Source organism: Trachemys scripta, chromosome 8 (assembly GCF_013100865.1).
Source record: "Trachemys scripta elegans isolate TJP31775 chromosome 8, CAS_Tse_1.0, whole genome shotgun sequence".
NCBI classification, from domain to species: domain Eukaryota; kingdom Metazoa; phylum Chordata; order Testudines; family Emydidae; genus Trachemys; species Trachemys scripta.
In genome coordinates this window covers 57,000,191-57,021,324 of record NC_048305.1, presented here as the reverse complement: position 1 = coordinate 57,021,324, position 21,134 = coordinate 57,000,191, and the positions used below count along the sequence as shown (strand labels likewise).

At 45.5% G+C, this 21,134-nt stretch overlaps 2 protein-coding genes across 5 annotated transcripts in view; one reads left to right on the top strand and one right to left on the bottom strand.

The window, feature by feature from the left end:
- Window positions 1-8,229, bottom strand: part of ODR4 (odr-4 GPCR localization factor homolog) — a 40,638-nt gene extending 32,409 nt beyond the window's left edge. For 2 of the 3 annotated variants that reach the window (XR_004646808.1, XM_034778787.1), the window contains exons 1-2: window positions 7,862-8,224; window positions 6,646-6,770 (exon numbers count right to left, since the gene is read on the bottom strand). Coding sequence is in view for 1 of the 3 variants with exons in the window: in XM_034778787.1 (XP_034634678.1) it covers window positions 6,646-6,744 (99 nt within the window). In the remaining 2 variants the exon portion in view is untranslated. Of the gene's footprint in view, window positions 1-6,645; window positions 6,771-7,861 lie in introns of all 3 variants that reach the window. The other variant, XR_004646809.1, reaches the window with a different exon arrangement.
- A 184-nt stretch (window positions 8,230-8,413) lies between these two features.
- Window positions 8,414-21,134, top strand: part of TPR (translocated promoter region, nuclear basket protein) — an 82,269-nt gene continuing 69,548 nt past the window's right edge. The window contains exons 1-7 of one of the 2 annotated variants that reach the window (XM_034778418.1): window positions 8,414-8,595; window positions 12,476-12,580; window positions 13,148-13,221; window positions 16,259-16,355; window positions 16,717-16,820; window positions 19,212-19,376; window positions 20,258-20,350. In XM_034778418.1, the coding sequence (XP_034634309.1) occupies window positions 8,445-8,595; window positions 12,476-12,580; window positions 13,148-13,221; window positions 16,259-16,355; window positions 16,717-16,820; window positions 19,212-19,376; window positions 20,258-20,350 (789 nt within the window). In that variant the 5' untranslated portion in view covers window positions 8,414-8,444. The remainder of the gene's footprint in view (window positions 8,596-12,475; window positions 12,581-13,147; window positions 13,222-16,258; window positions 16,356-16,716; window positions 16,821-19,211; window positions 19,377-20,257; window positions 20,351-21,134) is intronic. The other variant, XM_034778419.1, reaches the window with a different exon arrangement.

Here is a 21,134-nt window from a genome sequence, read left to right as displayed (position 1 = left end):
ACTGGTGATAGTAAAAAGTTGTAGAAATAAGTAATACTACTTGAGAAGCAACATGTCATGTAATTAAAGACTATTATGCTTGGTGCATCATTTTAAAAGTCTCAAAGCTCTAGTTTCCTCATCTTTCAACACCTCACCTATTTACCTGCAAGGCTATTCAAAACACAGTTCACAAAAAAATTTGTATAATGGGAAATGAATACCCTTGCTCACCCAAATACTCTCCTTGTGTTCTATGGGTACGTCTACGCTACAATCATGGGGTGTGACTGCAACTCATGTGAACATACCCGAGCTTTAATCTAGCTAGTTCAGGTACCAGAGCAGTAAAGCCATAGCAGTATGGGTAATTCCTAGAGTGGCTATCCTGCACTGAAGCCTGTGCTGTCACAGTTTCACTGCTCTGGTACCTGAGCTAGCTAGATTAAAGCTCGGGTATGTCCACACGAGTTGCAATCAAAGCCCATGATACCAATATAGACATATCCCAAAACTACTATGCCGTTTCCCCACAAACTTCAAGAGACAAAATAAGGTTATCTTTGGCTAGAAATCAAGAATTGTAAATTTCAGAGAGATCGGAGCAAGTGAGAACAGAGGTGTAGGCCTGGTCTACACTACGAGGTTAGGACAAATTTATAAGCAATGCGGCTACACAACCAACCCCGTTCCGCCGACCTAAAGGGCTCTCAAAATCCACGGTTGTACTCCTCCCCGACGAGGGGAGTAGCGCTAAAAAAATCGACCTTCCTGGGTCAAATTTGGGGTAGTGCAGACGCAGCGCTGTGCAATTCGATGGTATTGGCCTCCAGGAGCAATCCCAGAGTGCTCCAATGTGACGGCTCTGGACAGCATTTTCAATTCCAATGCACTAGCCAGGTACACAGGAAAAGCCCTGGGAAATTTTGAATTACATTTCCTGTTTGGTCAGCGTGGCGAGCTCAGCAGCACAGGTGACCATGCAGTCCCCCAAGAATCACAAATGAGCTCCAGCATGGAGCGAACAAGAGACACTGGATCTGATTGCTGTATGGGGAGAAGAATCTGTGCAGGCAGAACTCCGAACCAGCAGAAGAAATGCTGATATATATGCCAAAAATCACACAGGGCATAGTGGAGAGAGGCAACACCAGCAGTGCCGTGTGAAAGTTAAGGAACTCAGCAAGCCTACCACAAGACAAAGGAGGCAAACGGTTGCTCCGGGTCACAGCCCCATAAATGTCGCTTCTATGATCACCTGCATGCCATTCTGGGGGGGAGCGGGGGGGGGGCACGCTACCAGTACCTCACTACTGTCCGTGGACACCTGCAAGGTGGGAGTCTCACACAACACGGAGGAGGATTTTGCAGATGAGAAGGAGAATGCCCAGCAGGCAAGTGGAGAATTCGTTCTCTCCAGCAGCCAGGACCTTTTCATCACTCTGGAGCCAATGACCTCCCAAGGTGGGATCCCCAACCCTGAAGGCGGAGAAGGCACCTCTGGTGAGTGCACATTTGTAACTACACTCCAGGGGTTAAAAGCAATTGTGTTTAATGTTTGATTTGCCCTGAAGAATTGGGATGCATTCGCGGCCAGTTCAGCTACTGGAAAAGTCTGTTAATGTGTCTGGGGATGGAGCATGAATCTTCTAGGGACAGCTCCATGAAGCTCTCCTGGAGATACTCTCAAAGCCTTTGCAGAAGGTTTCTGGGGAGGGCTGCCTTATTTTGTCCTCCATGGTAGGACACTTTACCATGCCAAGAAATCATCCGGGAGAATAGCCATTCAGTGGGGGGAGAGGTGGCTTACCATGGCTCCCTGGAAATAGAATTCTGTTGCTCAGCCATGTGAGGTATGTCACCATACTGGCAGGCACTCAATATAAAAGGCAAAATGCGACCTTGTACCTAAAACACATGTGCTGTTTGATGTGAATTGCTTGATTCACTGTGAAAGAGTCTCCCTATGTAACTTCTTAAATTTTACTCTCCCTTTTTATCCCCCCTGCAAGTGCAAATGTTTCTATGCTCCCCGCATCAACTCCGTCCCTGAGGTTATCGCAGATTACAAGGCGGAAAAAAATACACTCGCGATGACATGTTTTTAGAGCTCATGCAGTCCTCCCGCACTGATAGAACACAGCCTAATGCATGGAAGCATTCGGTGGCAGAGGCCAGGAAAGCACTCAGTGAGCGTGATCAGAACACTCAAGAGGAGATGCTGAGGCTAATGGGGAAGCAAACGGACATGATCAGGTGTCTGGTGGAGCTGCAGGAAAGGCAACCAGAGCACAGACCCCCCACTGCATCCATTGTATAACTGCCTGCCCTCCTCGCCAAGTTCCATATCCGCCTCATCCAGACGCCCAAGAACGGGGGGGCGGGTGTGTGTGTGTGTGAGAGAAGGCTCCGGGCACCCAGCCACTCAGCTCCAAAGGATGGCCCAAGCAACAGAAGGTTGTTATTCAAACAGTTTTAATTTGTAGCGTAGCTACAATAAGCAATGTGGCCTTGTCCTTCCCTCCCCCCCCTTTTTTTTTTAAATAAAGAATAAATCGATTCAAGACAATAGGGATTTTATTTCCTTTTCCAGCTGTGGTCGAAGGGGGGAGGGGGACTGGCTTACAGGGAAGTACATTCAACGAAGGGGGCGGTTTTGTATCAAGGAGAAACACACACAACTGTCACACCATAGCCTGGTCAGTCATTAAACTGGTTTTCAAAGCCTCTCTCATGCGCAGCGCGCCTAGCTGTGCTCTTCTAATTGCCCTGGTGTCTGGCTGTTCAAAATTGGCCACCAGGCGATTTGCCTCAACCTTCCACCCCACCATAAACGTCTCCCCTTTGCTCTTACAGATATTATGGAGCACACAGCAAGCAGCAATAACAATGGGAATATTAGTTGTGCTGAGGTCTAACCTAGTCAGAAAACAGCGCCAGCGAGCTTTTAAACATCCAAAGGCACATTCTACCATCATTCTGAACTTGCTCAGCCTGTAGTTGAACTGCTCTTTACTACTGTCCAGGGTGCCTGTGTATGGCTTCATAAGCCATGGGAGCAAAGGGGTAGGCTGGGTCCCCAAGAATAACTATTACATTTCAACATCCCCAGTGGTAATTTTCTGGTCTGGGAAGAAAGTCCCTTCTTGCAGCTTTTCGAACAGCCTGGAGTTCCTAAAGATGCGAGCGTCATGCACCTTTCCCGACCATCCCACGTGGATGTCGATGAAAAGTCACTTGTGATCCACCAGTGCTTGCAACACCATTGAGAAGTATCCCTTGTGGTTTATGTACTGTTTGGCAAGGTGGTCCGGTGCCAAGATATGCATTCCATCTATCCCCCCACCACAGTTAGGGAACCCCATTGCAGCAAAGCCATCCACTATGACCTACACATTTCCCAGAGTTACTACCCTTGTTAGCAGGAGGTTATTGATTGCCTTGGCTACTTGGATCACAGCAGCCCCCACGATAGATTTGCCCACTCCAAAGTGATTCCCGACTGATCGGTAGCAGTCAGGCGTTGCAAGCTTCCACAGGGCTATCGCCACTCACTACTCAACTGTCAGGTCAGCTCTCATCTTGGTATTCCTGCGCTTCAGGGCAGGGGAAAGCAACTCACACAGTTCCATGGAAGTGGCCTTATGCATGCAAAAGTTTTGCAGCCACTGGGAATGTCTGTGCTTGTTTGCCAGGTCCAGAATCAGTATTCCACTGTATCAACCTGCCCAACTGCTGCCATGATATCCCACTGCCACATCCCGTGCTTTCAGAAACATTTGCGTCCATGTCCACCTCACAATCGTCCTTGTGCTAGTGGCTCCTAGCCACGGTCTGCACATACGGCAGGATAACGCGCGAGGTGTTTACAATGCCCACAACAGCAGAGCTGAGCTGAGCGGGCTCCATGCTTGCCGTGCTATGGCGTCTGCACATGTAACCCAGGAAAAAAAGCACAAAACGATTGTTTGCCGTTGCTTTCAAAGAGGGGGAAAGGAAGGGAGGGGAGACTGACGACATGTACCCAAAACCACCCGCGACAATGTTTTTGCCCCATCAGGCACTGGGAGTTAAACCAAGAATGCCAATGGGCAGCGGGGATTATGGGATGGCTACTCACAGTGCACCACTCCGTGAATCGATGCTAAAACGGTATTGAGGATGCACTCCGCCAACCTACTGCACTTAGTGGGGACATACACGATCGACTGTATAAAATCGCTTTCTAAAGATCAACTTCTATAAAAACCGACCTAATTTCGCCGTGTAGACATACCCTCAGATTATACCTGATTATTCAAATTTAACAATGGCAGTTGCTGCCTCTCCCAGCATAATACACACAATGACCTGCAAATTTGATGCGGTCTATCCTTCACATAAGTCTGTAATGAAGATTTACATATAATATCTTCAATAGTTATCAGCTTTATTGCTGAATCCTCTGCAGTATATGAACTTCAAGTGGGACAGAAATGGATACTTTTCCTAAAGGGGAGCAGACATGCTGCGTCCTTAAAAGCACTAGTGTAAAGACTGTAAAGCATTAGGACATCAGAACAACCAGAAGCTAGCAAACAACACAACTTTGAGGGCTGCAATTTTTTTCCAAGAGGATTCTGATTTGTTCCATGAAGACAATGACCACCACCACTGACCCGAGAGCCAGAAAGAAGAAACGATCTACAGCATATAACTCAAATAGCAGCAGCTAATAATTGGATTGAAATGGCAGCTAGAGCAGTGGTTTTCAACCTATGGGTCGTGACCCAGTACTGGGTTGCGGAATGTAAGGCACTAGGTCGCTGTGGCTCTGCTCAGCACCACCGACCTGGCCGTTAAAGGTCCCACTGGCGGTGCTGCCTGGATAAGGCAAGCTAGTCCCTACCTGTTCTGACACCTCGCTGCACCCCGGAAGCAGCCAGTAGCAGGTCCGGCTCCTAGGCGGGGAGGCCACGGGGCTCTGTGCGCTGTCCCCGTCCTGAGCACAGCGCCTCTGCCTAGGAGCAAGACTTGCTGTTGGCCGCTTCTGGGGTGCAATGCAGTCTGCAGCGCCAGGACAAGCAGGAAGCCTGCCTTAGCACCCCCGCTGCACCGCTGACCAGGAGCCACCCTAGGTAAGCCCATGCCCCAATTCCCTGCCCCAGCCCTGAGCCCCCCCAAACCCAGAGCTCCTTCCTGCACCCCAAACCCCTCATCCCTGGCCCCAGCCCAGAGCCCTGACCTCTGCCTGCACCCCAACCCTCTGCCCCAGCCCTGAACCCCCCCCAAAACCTGAAGCCCCCTCCTACACCAACCCCTCATCTCCAGGCCAGAGCCTGCCCCCCAGCCCAGAGCCCTGACTCCCTCCCGTGCCCCAACCCTCTGCACAAGCCTCCTACACCCTGAACCCCTCATTCCCGGCCCTACCCCGCAGCCCTCACCCCCAACCCTAACCCTTTGCCCCAGTCCTGAGCCCCTCCTACAGACCAAACCCCTCATCCCAGTTCTGTTGGGTCACGGGCATCAATAGTTTTCTTCAACTGGGTCACTAGAAAAAAAAGTTTGAAAACCACTGAGCTAGAGGATACAGTCAGAGACAAACGCCCCATTGTGCTAGACCAGGGGTCGGCAACCTTTCAGAAGTGGTGTGCCGAGTCTTCATTTATTCACTTTAATTTAAGGATTCGTGTGCCAGTAATACATTTTAACGTTTTTTAGAAGGTCTCTCTCTCTGAACCTATATATTACATAACTAAACTATTGTTGTATGTAAAGTAAACAAGGTTTTCAAAATGTTTAAGAAGCTTCATTTAAAATTAAATTAAAATGCTGATCTTACGCCGCCGGCCCGCTCAGCCCACTGACGGCCTGGGGTTCCATCCACCTGGGGTTCCAACGGGACCGGCGGCCGGGACCCCAGACCGGCAATGGGCTGAGCGTCTCAGCCCGCTGCCGTTCAGCCCGCTGCCGTTCGGGGGTTCCGTCTGCCGGCTCCTACCAGCCAGGGTCCTGGCTGCTGGCCCTGCTCAGCCCGCTGCCAGTCTGGGGTCCCGGCCCTGCCCACGTAGAGTGGGTACCTTGTCCCTGGTTTTAGCCCATTCTCTTTCTCTCTCTCTCTGCACTGAGCTGAGGGTGAGAGTGCACTGAGCACAGGGCTGGGGGTTGGGCTGTAGGGTCTGGCCAGGAGCTAGAATGAAAGAGGGGGCTCAGAGTTGGGGCAGGAGGTTTGGGTGTGGAGCGCTTACTTGGGCACCTCCCATTTGGTGTGAGGGGTGCATCTTTTTGGAGGTGTATAAATGTAGTTCCATGCCATTTACTGTATCTTTCAGATAAGATTTCAAAAACCAAGTATCTAAGTGCTCAGTGGGTACCATGGCAGCTTTTATAAAAGTATGGTTTTGTCCTTTGTCAAAATATCCCCTTCCTGTCTCATACAAGTTCAACATTATGGTTACGAGTTTGATCCTACACCATTAAAGTCAATGAGAGCAGGATCAAGCTTGATATTGATGTGGGATGCAAAGTTGCTCAAGTCACTAACACAGGATCTTTACCCTAGCAGCTACATAAAGAAGTGTTACCTTTGAATATAGGTTATAAACCCTATATGAACATAATGTTAATCTGAGTTACACATCCACAACACAGAAGCCTATTCACTTTCACATAGATTTGAACACTTACCTGCCCTATCAACAGGCCAGTGACACAACCCTTTGGCTTGATGCTGAAGTCTGAAAGATACTGTCCAACAGCTTCTTCCACAAAATAGCTTCTGCCCATTACTGCAAGCTTAGTCTAATTTCCATCTATAAAAAGAGAATATATTATTCTACCTTTTCAGGTACTTAATCCGAGGATATAAGGCATAGCATGGTAAGTGTACAGAAATAAAAAATGTCAGAAAAACACTCTGAATGTGTTAGTATGACAGTGACCAATATCAAAGTTACAATGAGCTTTATACCTGTAATAGCTTCACTGAAGTTCTAAAAGTCTCTCTATGGCAGAGGAAAGTGTATTCTTTTATTCTTAACATACTTGTATGAAAAAGAGGTATTTTAAATATGGTAACATATGTGAAATTGACATATCAAATCAAATATCAAATTAAAATCTAGGAAAAAATAATTTACAAGTGATCTATGAAACAACCTTCAACTCTTAATGTTTTAGGAGTAGTTCACTTCCATTTGTTCACTCCCACATTCACAATTCTCACACAGTCAGACCACTATCGCTAACCTATAATCAAAATAGCAGCAAACACCTGCTGCCTAGAAAGATGAAAGAACAGTCCTGCTCAGTTACATTCTACAATATTTGTATTTTGCAAACATTCTTATTTCCCTTCTTCGGACATGACTTGTTTTTTAAGTCACTGTGAAGTCTGTCAAACAGACCCGTTTTACACTTTCCATTTGCAGATTTTTTTAAAAAAAATAAAAAAATCCCTGAACGCAAAATGTAGGATCTAGACATATGGGAAGAACTCAGGCGATTCTCTCGCTCTCTCTTTCCCCCTCCCGCCATGCTAACGTACCTCAATCAATTTGACTCGCTCCTTCCAAAAAAGTTCAGATCTACACGACAGAGCTGAGGGGCGACGTTCCAGCCCCCAAAGAGTACAAGGGACAAGCAGACACGGGGTTACAACGGGATCCACCTCTCTTAACTGAGCCACAGCGAGACCCGCCAGCTAGTGCCACAGAGGGGAGACATTTCCCACCATTCCCTCCCGCAATTCGGCCTCCCTCAGCTAGGTCAGACACCCGCCCTTCAGACACATTTTCCTCTCCCCCAGCCAGGTCAGATTCCTATCTCCAAGGGCCGGGCACCCTCGGCGGGGCCGGCCAGCCGCCTCCTCCTCCTCCTCTACCCACGGCCACAGCAACCTCACCTGCTTACTGGGCAGTGGCACCAGCTTCTCTCACAGCTCCCTCCACGCCCAGCACAGATGTGTCCCACATGTCCACATCACCAGGCTGCGCCTCTCCTCCCGGCTCAACGAGTGAACTCTCTCTCAGAGCGTAGGTTGATGACGCAGACGAATCACCGGGCCCAACAGGAGACAAACCTAATGGCGGGAGGATGGGCCCCGGGTGTTACTGCCCATCGGGGTCCGCCATGTTCTGTGTGGCGGACGTAGCAGTACCTCTTCCTTGCCGATCCAGTCTCTGCGAGAAGACGAACGCTGCACTGCTAACCAACAAAGACTCCTCTTTGTGAGTTCACGCGGTCTAATCAGACAGGCTGGGACGCAGTGCCTCACTCAACATGGCGGACAGAACGCTACCTCCGGAAGCTTTCGCACAGGAGTTTGGCTTCCGGTGGAGGTTGAACACTACGTTTCCCATGGCGCCCTCTGGAGGGCGGCTAATGCGCATGCTCTGGGCGAGCTGGGAGGTGAGGTCGCCGCGCTGTTTCCCTTCCCCGCGGGGCCGGAAGGCGGCAGAGAGAGGTTGGAGAGGCTCCTTCCCAAGATGGCGGCGGTGCTGCAGCAGCTCCTGGAGCGGGCCGAGCTGGCCAAGCTGCCCAAGCCGGTGCAGGGGAAGCTGGAGCGCTTCCTGGCCGATCAGCAGAGCGAGATCGACGGGCTCCGAGCCAGGCACGAGCGCTTTAAGGTGGACAGCGGTGAGTGGCGGGGCGGGGAGCAGGGCATGAGGTGGGGGGAAGGGACAGTGGAGGGGCTGGGGAGGGCATGGGAGAGAGGGGTGATATTTGTACGGTGCTGTCCCTGCTGGGCTGCTCCTGCTGCAGGGTCCGGACCTGAGTCTGCTGCCAGGCGGGTGGGCCGGGGTCCTCATAGGTGTCACGGGCCGGGGCGAGGACAGGCGGTCCTCCCGCGGCGCTGGGCGCATGATGCTGCCCCGCACCGAGGTTCACCACCACTGAGTACCGGAGGGAACAAGTTTCGACTTGTGCCTGTTTGGCAGGAGGTGGGCTACAGTGGGCACTGGCTAATCGTCATCACTGAGCCCGAGCCAAGAAGCAAAGGGGCAGTGCCAGAGGCAATTCTGTGTGGAGGTCTCATGTTGCTGACATGGGCGTATAAAATATCCCCCACGGCTTTTACATCTGTATAACTGCAGTGGCTGAATATTATGCATTTGTTCTGTGAAGCGGATTCCTTGAATTTTTACACTCTTGTTTTCCACTTAAGTTCTGGGTCGCAGTGTTTGTATACCACAATAGGAGTCTGTTCTTAGTGTCAAGTATCAGAGGGGTAGCCGTGTTGGTCTGGATTTGTAAAAAGCAACAGAGAGTCCTGTGGCACCTTTAAGACTAACAGATGTATAGGAGCATAAGCATCCAACGAAGTGGGCATTCACCCATGAAAGCTTATGCTCCGATACATCTGTTAGCCTTAAAGGTGCCCCAAGACTCTCTGTTCTTAGTGTGAAGTTACAAATTATTACTGTACATTAAAACTCTTAAAAATAATGTAAAGTCAAGGGGGATGCACGTCCTACTGAGTGAGATTCTGCTCCCCAAGTTAGCCAGATGCTTGAGGAAGAGCATCAGAGGTTTGTTTGATCTACACTGCAAAAAAGCACCGGCTGCAGTGGGTCTGCAGGCCTATGGCACTAAAAATAGCCATGCAGATATTCCCATTTGGGGTCTGAGTCCTAGGGAGGGAGTGGGTTTCAGAGCCTGAGCTCTAGTGGGAATGTACACAGGGCTATTTTTAATGCCGTAGTACAAGCCTGAGTCTGTAGACCCAGGCTCTGAGACTCACTGCTGTGTTTTGTTTTTGTAGTTGTTTTTTGCAGTCTAGACATACTTTGAGTGGGCCCAATCTAGCAACACTTCCAATAAACTCCATGTTTGAGGCTTGAACCTTTCCAGATAATCTGCCATTGCTTGAAGTAAGGCTTTTAAAGGATGGGTTGGAGATGATCCTTGCAACACTTTCGTTTCCTGAAGGCTGTTATACTAATCCAGGGTTTTAGGCTAGCTAGTGGTCCCATCTGGCATTACATCTTAGAGACAATGACATTATTGATATAATCTTATTGCCCTGGGCCCACTCAGGAAGGCAACATATCTTAGTGGCTAGAACACAGGACTGGGACCCCGGAGACCTGGATTTAATATCTGGCTCTGTGACTGGGTAACTTTAGGCAAGATACTTCCCTTCCCTGTGACTCAGTTTCCTTGTTTGTAAAACGACATTAATGATACCGATCTTTGTAGCGCAATTAAAAATCTGACAATGAAAAGTGCTGTCTAAGAGCTAAGTATTATTAGGGTATTGAAGTGGGGGGCAAGAGCATTATTTAATAATTGAGCATAGGTGAAACAGTGTTGTAGAGTCAGGAGTTCATTTCTCAGCTCTGCCATAGATTTCCTCTGTAAACTTGCCCTTAACCTCTCTATACCTCAGTTTTGCAATCTTATAATAGGGATAATATTCCTGCCCTATAGTGGTATTTTTGAACTTAAATCATTATTGGTTGAAAATGTTTTGTGATGCTTTATTGGAAGACTATAGAAGTATTATTTATTATCATTTTCATAAACAATCTTACTCAAGTAAAACTTTTAATCGTCCAAGTGTTTATAGTGGAATTTATCAGTTTAAGTAGGTTAGTGGTTGTCTGTAAACTTCAAGATTCTCATATACATGCTGGTGGTATATCATTATATGAAACTGATGTAGTTTATACAGATGAGAAAGGTTTATAGTACATATTAAGAAAACAGCACTTATCTAAAAGTCCGCTAATCTTTCTTGCTGTTATTTCAAGAAAATAGTAGCATCACCAGAAATATTATCTCAGATATTTACAAAGCATTCTTGAACACTATAGAAAATCTGAAGTGTGACTTTTATTTCAGTTAGAAAGCAATAACCTTTACATATCAGTGTTACTTCTGGTTGTGATATTTTCAAAGTCCATAGTGATGTACCCATACAAAAAGGTTCTTTACCAGAAATCATTGTTGTTAACAGTTTTCCAAGTTAAGGTTGTAAGGGCAAATTTACACCCAGTTTTATACTGATTTAATTATATTGGTTTAGCAGTAAGCTGTGGTGGTATAAGCACTTATATACTAGTATAACTGACCACCATAGGGAATTGCACTAATTTAGCTATATGTTGCTAAACTAATATAGTGAAATCAATCCAAAAACTGGAGAAGACTAGACTTTATTGCAGTAGTCACCTACCTGTCGATCGTGATCAACTGGTCGATCCTGGAGCCTCTGCAAGTCGATCACGATCTCCGGGCCACTAAAAGTCTGGTGGCGCAGCGGGGCTCAGGCAGGCTGCCTGCCTGCCCTGGCCCCATGCCGCTCTTGGAAGCGGCTGACTGCTGGCACGTCTCTGCAGCCCCTGAGTGGAAGGTGGCTCCGCACGCTACCCCAGCATCATCCCCGCAACTCCCATTGGGCGGGAAGCAGGAGCAGCGCTTGTGGGCGTGGGCAGTGCACAGAGACCCGCTCTCCCCTCACCCACCCACCAGGGGCCGCAGAGACGTGCCAGCAGCCAGCCGCTTCCAGGTGCAGTGTGGTGAGCCCCACTGCACCGCCTGCAGGGAGCCGCCTGTGGTAAGTGCCTCCCAGCCGGAGCCTACATCCCACCAAACTCCCTCCCAGAGCCTGCACCCCTCACCCTCTCCTGCGCCCCAACATGTTGCCCCAACCTAGAGCACCCCCCTGCACCCAACTCCCTCCCAGAGCTTGCAGCCCTTACCCCTTCCTGCACCCCAATCCCCTGCACCAGCCCAGAGCCCCCTCCTGCACCAAACTCTCTCCCAGAGCTTGCACCCCTCACTCCTGCACCCCAACTCCCTGCCCCATGCTCAGCCAATGCACACCCTACAGTTCAGAATGTTACACTGATTTGTGACAATCCCTGAAAGATTTTTGATCTATAAACCACAAATGACACCAATAAAAAGTAAAACTCATTAAATGTCCAGTGGATTCTATCAGATCAGGTGCAGTGTGACCATATGACCCCTGCACCCAAACTCGCTTCCAGAGCTTGCACCCCTCACTCTTGCATCCCAACACCTTGCCCCAGACTTGGCCCGGAGCCCTTTCCCACACTCCCAACCCCTTGGCCCCAGCCCAGAGCCTGCACATTTACCCTCTGCCCCAGCCCGGTGAAAGTGAGTGAGGGTGGGGTAGAGCAAGTAACTGAGGAGGGGGGAATAGAGTGAGTAGGGCAGGGCCTTGGGGAACGGTCAGGGCCTCGGGGAGGGGTCGGGGTAGATCCTGTGTTGATCTTAAATTCAAAAAGTGATCTTGTGCGTAAGAAGGTTGGAGACCACTGCTTTAGGGCAATGCACGTGGAGAAATGTAAAACAGAACTGAACATAGTAACAAAATTATTTCAACAGTGCTTAAAAGTAGGTAGCAATATAGCACTTGGCTTAAAAAAATGTTTTTTCTTCAGGGTCTACTGAAAGAGCATTGTTTCTAGTTGCATTTTCTGGTAGATATGGTTCTCTAATAAAAGCTGATTATGAAGTAGTGTTAATATAATGTGGTGTTCTGCAGAACAACAGTATTTTGAAGTGGAAAAGCGTCTGGCTCAAAGTCAAGAGAGACTTGTAAACGAGACACAGGAATGTCAGACTCTCCGTCAGGAGCTAAACAAACTTAGTAAGTATAACCACACGTTGATTAGCAGATTGGAAAGTTGTTTTTCTGTTTATAATAAATACATCTTTTGAACTTATTTTGAAATGCTTAATCTAAATAAGAGAGAAAAATCTGTCAACCAAACTTCTTTCACAGAAGTTAATTGATATTTTTGGTTCAAGTCCCTGCTTTCTACAGGCTTTTAGTCTGTTTTACTGGAGTAAACATCTTATTTACATTCTACTCAAGGAACTAGGGGTTAGATTCTACAAACTGATTTGTGCAATGCACACATATGCCCATAAGGGTCAGGTTGCAGGATCAGGCCTGAGACGCTGATATGTCAGTGGCTTCCAGAAAGCAGATGAGTAGGAAAAAACTACTTTTGTTTTTTAATCACAAGAGTACCAATTTGGTCAATGGCTTGTATATTGGATTTTTAATTTTGGGGACATTTTTCTCTTCTCAATTTTATATTATTCTAAAGCAGGAACATGAATTTTACCAACTGGATATAACTAAAGCACATGTTCTGGTAATATTAAAATGTTTCCTTTATTTTCCCTCCTTGTCCCTCTCCTCCCACAGATGAGCAGTTGAAGTCATTGAATGAGAAAAACAAAGAACTTGAAGCGGCTCATGATCGCAATACAGCCATACAGGTATAGAATCACTGAATATGCAGTATGCAAATATAGCAATAGATAGTTGAAAGGCTTTAGAATTTAGGGTGCATATTTTGTTTGGACTCTTGACAATCAAAAGCTAGATACGCAAATAATGCCTTGTCTATTCAGGAAAGTTGTGCTCTTCAAGTTCCGGTTCAGGCTCCACTGTGGGCACTCCTATTTCTGATTAAGAGTTACTTATTTTAACATAGCTTAAAAGTGTTCCCAAACAAATTAAATTAAACCTTAGAAGCCTTACTTTAACTGAAATAAGTTTCTGCACAGGGGTTTATATCAGTTTAACAAAATTGGTTTCAAATTGATATTCTTGGTTCAATCAGTGCAACTGTCTTGTGTAGACAAGCCCATGCTACTGATGGCTTTCTTCGCAATTTCTTTTTTCCCCTTTGGCCCTTTGATTAGTTTGTGGTTAATAGCGTGTAGTCTAATTTGTTCACCAGATAAAACCAATTCAGAGAACTAATGCTGTGACTAGAGTATCTTTTGTTGATACCACAGTTCTGGTTCTAGGCTTTATCCTTAGGCACATTCGGAACAAGTTTTATTTGTGAGTTTGGAAACCCATTTGGACTCTGAGCCGTTTCTTCTGCTTTTCTAACAAAGAAAAGCTGACTATGCTTACTGGAGTCCAGAGGAAATCTGTCTATCTTGCACTTGTGAGGAAATCTCTATAGCAGTTGAGTAGTAAAGGTAGGAGTAAGAAAACATCACTGTTCAATAAACAGTTTCTCCTAGACCGGGGTTATTCTATCTACTACCTAAGATCCACAAACCTGGAAATCCTGGACGCCCCATCATCTCGGGCATTGGCACTCTCACTGAAGGACTGTCTGGATATGTGGACTCCCTACTCAGACCCTACGCCACCAGCACTCCCAGCTATCTCCGTGACACCATTGATTTCCTGAGAAAACTACAATGCATTGGTGACCTCCCAGAAAACACCATCCTAGCCACCATGGATGTGGAGGCTCTCTACACAAACATCCCACATACAGATGGAATACAAGCTGTCAGGAACAGTATCCCTGATGATGACACAGCACAACTTATTGCTGAGCTCTGTGACTTTATCCTCACGCACAATTATTTCAAATTTGGTGACAATATATACCTCCAGTGGCACCTCTATGGGCACCCACATGGCCCCACAATATGCCAACATTTTTATGGCTGACCTGGAACAACGCTTCCTCAGCTCTCGTCCACTCATGCCCCTTCTCTACCTACGCTATATTGATGACATCTTCATCATCTGGACCCATGGGAAGGAGACCCTGGAAGAATTCCACCATGATTTCAACAGCTTCCACCCACCATCAACCTCAGCCTGGACCAATCTACACGGGAGGTCCACTTCCTAGACACCACCGTACAAATAAGCGATGGCCACATTAACACCACCCTATACCGAAAACCCACCGACCGCTATGCCTACCTTCATGCCTCCAGCTTCCACCCCGGTCACACCACACGATCCATTGTCTACAGCCAAGCACTGAGGTACAATCGCATCTGCTCCAACCCCTCAGACAGAGACCAATACCTACAAGATCTTCACCAAGCATTCTCAAAACTACGATACCCACACAAGGAAATAAAGAAACAAATCAACAGAGCCAGACGTGTACCCAGAAGCCTCCTGCTACAAGACAGGCCCAGAAGAGAAAACAACAGAACTCCACTGGCCATCACCTACAGTCCTCAGCTTAAACCTCTCCAACGCATCATCGGTGACCTACAACCCATCCTGGACAATGATCCCTCACTTTCACAGACCTTGGGAGGCAGGCCAGTCCTCGCCCACAGACAACCTGCCAACCTTAAGCATATTCTCACCAGCAACCACGCACCGCACCATAACAACTCTAACTCAGGAACCAACCCATGCAACAAACCTCGATGCCAACTCTGTCCACATATCTACACCAGCAACACCATCACAGGACCTAACCAGATCAGCTACAACATCACCGGCTCATTCACCTGCACGTCCACCAATGTTATATATGCCATCATATGCCAGCAATGCCCCTCTGCTATGTACATTGGCCAAACTGGACAGTCACTACGCAAGAGGATAAATGGACACAAGTCAGATATCAGGAATGGCAATATACAAAAACCTGTAGGAGAACACTTCAACCTCCCTGGCCACACAATAGCAGATGTAAAGGTAGCCATCTTACAGCAAAAAAACTTCAGGACCAGACTCCAAAGAGAAACTGCTGAGCTCCAGTTCATTTGCAAATTTGACACCATCAGATCAGGATTAAACAAAGACTGTGAATAGCTATCCAACTACAAAAGCAGTTTCTCCTCCCTTGGTGTTCACACCTCAACTGCTAGCAGAGCACCTCACCCTCCCTGATTGAACTAACCTCGTTATCTCCACACTGATTTATACCTGCCTCTGGAGATTTCCATTACTTGCATCTGAAGAAGTGAGGTTCTTACCCACGAAAGCTTGTGCTCCCAATACTTCTGTTAGTCTTAAAGGTGCCACAGGACCCTCTGTTGCTTTTTACAGTTCTCCTAGAGTGGCTGATACCTCTATTCTTTTTTTTTTTTCTTTTCTTGGACATAGGGTACCCTTTTAGAGTACTCTCAATTTACATTTAAAGGTAAAGAAGTTGATATCCTGTACCATCTCAGAATGAGATTACATTTCATAAACTAATCAGGGGCATGGGATGAAACCTCCAAGAAAACTTCAGGGTGTTGCATGAAGTTATGTTGATTTTTCCCTCTGTGTCAGAACTGAACAGATGCCCAGCATGGTAGTGGAAATCAAAGGCAGACACAAGATTCCAGTTTTTTTCAATAATTGACTTGCTTGAGCAGTTAAACACCTTCCTGTATACTAAATAGTAGGATTGCTTTCACACATACATTACAAATGGTTAGGATGATAACCTCTGCTTACTACAGCATTTTCCCTGTATGATAGTAAGTTTAAAAAATGACCACGACTTTTAACATAACTGATACTTTTTTTTTTTAATTGAAGAGTCAGCTTACTAGAGCAAAAGAAGAATTGGAAGGTGAAAAGAGAGATTTGGTTCGAACGAGTGAGAGACGCTCTCAAGAAATTGAACACTTAAATGGTATGATTAGTCAATACGCTAAAACCATAACTGATTTACACCTGCTTTGGGAGTCAGACTTAAACCTAAACTCAATAATGGTTCATTATCCAAATTTGTATGGGTAACTCCCATTAATAGATCAGAAAGGAATAGGAGTCAGATTGGTAGAGGAAAGTGGTGGGGGAAATGTAAGTGCAAGTGAGGGGAAAAGCCCAACAGCATTCTAGGTGATATTTAATTGTACGGAGACACATATTGACAATTGTCTTCTCATAAACAGGTAGCCTTCATTTCTAAGGTACTAAATCTGATTTATTTACAGTAGTAACTGATACTGTTTTGAATGTTTGGCATCTTACATTGTCTCTGGTTTTCGTAGAGGATGTTAAACGTCTAAATGAGAAACTTACGGAAGCAAACACAGCAAAAGTGGAGCTACAATTAAAGCTGGATGAGCTTCAAACATCCGATGTCTCTGTCAAGGTAAGTAGTGTTTTACATGGATTACCCTTGTCAGTAGTGAGAGTTCCAGTGACTTACCTACTTAATTGATGTCTTTGCAATGTATCAATAAGAAGATAACTACATGTGGTATAAAAACGAGTCTTCTTTCAAAGGACGCAGGCAAACGTCTTTGTCATAGCAGGAAAATGTCATTTGTAACCTTCCAATAAGGTTAAACTGTTCAATTGTTTTCTGTAATTCATGCAAACTGGTCTTACTCTAGGGCTGCCAGTATCCATGAAATCAACTTTCTAGACTTCATTCCTGGTTGTAGTGATAACGCTCTAGTGCAGGGGTCTCAAACACATGACCTGTGGAGTTATTAGCTGCAGCCTGCCAAGCTTCTTCTCCCCCCCCCCCCCCGGGCTCTTTCCCCCAGCCCCCGGGGCCCTCTCCCCCCCCGCCCCCCACCCCCCCCCCCCCCCCCCCCCCCGAGCTATTTCCTGAGGCTGCCAGGCTCCCTTCACCCCCAGCACACCACATCCCCGCTCCTCTGCCTGCCTCCAGGCGCTTCCCGCCACCAAACAGCTGTTTGGCAGCACTTAGCGCTTTCCGGGCCGGGGGGGGGAGGGAAGGAGTGGGGAGCCACGAGCTCATGGGAAGAGGCGGAGAAGGGGCGGGGATTTGGGGAAGGGGATGGAATAGGGGCAGGGAGGGGGTGGAGTTGGGGTGGGGATTTTGGGGAAGGGGTTGGAACGGGGGTGGGGAATGGGTGGGAAGAGGCGGGGCGGGGGGGGCCTCATGGAAGGGGTGGAGTGGGGGTGGGTCCGGGGGCAGTGGGGGTGGGTCCGGGGGCAGTGGGGGTGGGGGTGTCAGTGATGCGTCCCTCAGGCCAATGTACTAGTCCTCATGTGGCCCTCCTGATCATTTAAGTTTGAGATCCCTGCTCTAGTAGCTGATCCAACCTCAAGGAAACAATAGTCCTACAGAATTCTAAATTAACTTCCAAAGGCGGTGCTAGGAAGTTTGACCTTGGTCAAATGACCTTAGTCATTTATCTTACTAATATATATTCTTTGTTCATCCCATCAATAACTTTGAGCTTAATGTTAGAAGGTCCCTTATCTTTTATTTGTATCAGACTAGAGTCCTCATAACATACATTCAGTTTTTTTATTTCATATGAAACTGGAACAATCAGTTAAATAAAGAGCCATGTCAAAATATTATCTGTCGGCATTTCACATTGCTTCTCTTTAGTAGTTCAAGGTCATGTTAACTTACGCTTGTGCAGCGCTACATTGGCATCTGTATCAGTTCGTTTCCAGGAGATTTGTAGGGCAGCCATATGGAGTTTCCTAGATATTTCTGGAAAACATTATTCCTTGACTATCCCTAACTAACACAATGTAGCTTTTTGTTCCATTCTAGTAGTTGGAACTCTTACAGAAGTTTGAATATGCTACTACTTGGGAGTAAATGGGTTTGGTCTTTTAGCTCAGACAGTTGTGTTTCTAGGTCAAGAGATCCCTGGTTCAGTCCCCAGGAACCTGTTACACATGGATTCAGCCAAATGGCTTGAATCTGTATTTGGCTTACTGAAGTTATGAAACCTGACTCGCTCTTCCTCAGTATCATTTTGTCTCTGAGTGTTTGTTTGAGGCAACGTTGCCTTCATATAGTCAAACAAGTAAGCAAACTATTGTTGTTTTGACTATTGTATTGGCACACTGACCCTTTTGATACTTTGAGGCTTATACGTGGTGTTTAGCCTAGTCTCTCCTTAGACATATTCATCCAGCTTTTAAGTCTCCAGAAGTGGGGATCTGTTATAGCACTCTATTTTCATTTTCTTTTTCCACGTCTGTAATTCCTGTTTTTTAAAGGCTGGGTCATATCTTTTTATGTTTGTGTCAAGCATAGCACAAAGCATAGCACTTATGGCCTTTGGCCCCTATTTAAACTTAAATGGTAAATAATATCCTTCCATGATGTTGGACACTTTTTTTTTTTTTTTTTTTTTTTTTTGCCTTTAATGTGCTTTCTGTCTTGTACCTGAAAAGGAGTTAGACACTAATACCTCAGCCGGGGCAGGTTTATGCTACCTATTGAAGAGACAGGTTAACAGTCTTAGAATTCCAATGCTAGAGTCATTATTCTCTTTCATAAAACGATAGCAAGGATCCAGGAGTAGGCATATGTCACGGCTGAATTGTTTCCTGGAGCTTGAAGACAGGAAAAAGACCATTCTAACTTGGTGAGGCTCCTGGATGCATGGCTATGCATGGGTACATCATTAACCCCAAACCTGAGCTAGCCACTAACACACTCACATGCAATTTGTGAAGAAGTTTTGCATAGAAAGTAGTCTTGTTACAAGTGCCAATTTATTTAGTTTTACCATGCTGTCTTTCACAATTTTATTTTTAGTATCGTGAGAAAAGGTTGGAGCAAGAAAAGGAATTATTACAGAATCAGAACACGTGGCTGCACACTGAGTTGAAAGCCAAAACAGATGAACTCCTGCTTATTGCCAGGGAAAAGGGAAATGAAATCCTTGAGCTTAAATGTAGTCTGGAGAACAAGAAAGAAGAGGTAAAGTAGTAAATAATACAAATATTTTTTCTAAGTAATTTTAAAAAAGAAAACAAAATTTAGTCAAGATACGATAACAATTATCTGGAGTCTAATACCCCTTGACTACTTGAGTGAGGAATTTTTATAGCACTGACACTCTTCACTATGGATTCAATTCCATGTAAAGGGGCAAATTTTCATGTACATTCTTGAAGTTTTGGGTGATATGTTTTAAGGTAGGGAATTGTGCTTTTTTTCCATTATGTGCTTTGGTCACTTATAGTTTTCAGGGAATTAATATATTGGTATGGACATCTAAAGTAAGGTAGAGCAATTGAAGATTATTTTTGTAAGATTAGTGATGATAAATTAGAAGTAGCTGAAAGCACAAGGTGTAATACAACGGTGCTAGTGAAAATATACAGAAATACAATTTCTTGCTAAAAAGAATGTTTGTTTTTTTAAAATATGTACAAAAAATTGTACTGGTAATGCAGCCTCATTTTAGCATATATTTTTTTGAGTGGGAGAAAAACATGGGGCTTTATTTTCAAAATAGCTCATCACTAATCAGCTCCTATTTAGACCTCTACTTAAGTGGTCAGCTCCTGTTAGGCAAGTAAGTGAGGCAGCCAGATTTTCTGTGTTCTCAGTTGTCATAAGCGCCTGGATGCAAAGCACCTTTGAAAATCTGGCTGCTTTTAGATACCTGCACAGAGGCAAAATTCTTTAGAAAAAACTGCCTTTATACTATCGCTTGTGAAATTAGAAACTTTGAAATGTATATTTTGGTCAATAATAATCAGATAATGCATTTCTGTTGAAATACCATTTGAAAAATATATGTAGTTGTAAATGAAAAATAATCATCTTATGTTTAATACCTGTTATTCACACAGGTTTCCAGAATGGAGGAGCAGGTAAACAGCTTAAAATTGTCAAATGAAAATTTACAGAAACATGTGGAAGATCTTTTGACTAAATTGAAGGAGGTAAGAAAACCTTTTCTAAACTGTAATCTAGTGTGGCAGCATTTAAGAGAGCTTCAGCATTTTAACTAGAAAAATTATCTCCTGTATCTAATAGAATTAAGTACAATACTACCCTAATCTGCCCCATTGTACCCAGGTATTGTTGGGATTGCCAATCTATAGAGGGGAGGGAGTTTATATTGCAGGCTGCAGTGCCAAGGAAAAGCAGGAAGGACTCTGATAGGGGGAGAGTATTAGTTTTAACTTACTACTCTCTTTCTTATAAAGCAACTGTGAGCAAAGGTGGGTGGGAGGAGATAGGAGTTTAAGAAAGCTTTTACTTAGGGCCAACAGCTTCCAACTTTTACAAAAGTTCCAGATAGTTTTTTTGGGGGGGGAGGGAACAACAAATATTCTCCTGTAATATTTGCCACTCAAATGTTACAGCTTTTTGGAAGTGTATGAAAGCCTAAAAATGAAATGGACTGGCATATTTTCATATCCGTTCTGAGAGAAGTGCAAAGAGTAAAACTGGAAAAGAAACATTGAACAAACTAGATCTCTCGATTCTGTTGTAGTAAGCCAATGTTACATATGATTGAAACATTGATAAAGAAATGTAAAAGTGTTCTTTTAATCTTTTTTGCCCCAACCTGACTTTTGCTTTTTCATTTGTATATATCATTTATGTGATGAATCATGTTTTCTCAAATTAAATTAAAATGGCTGGTTTTGGAAAAAAGTCAAACTTCTGAGAGGGGGGAAAAAAAATCTCATTCAATAACTTGCCCTTTTCCACATTGTG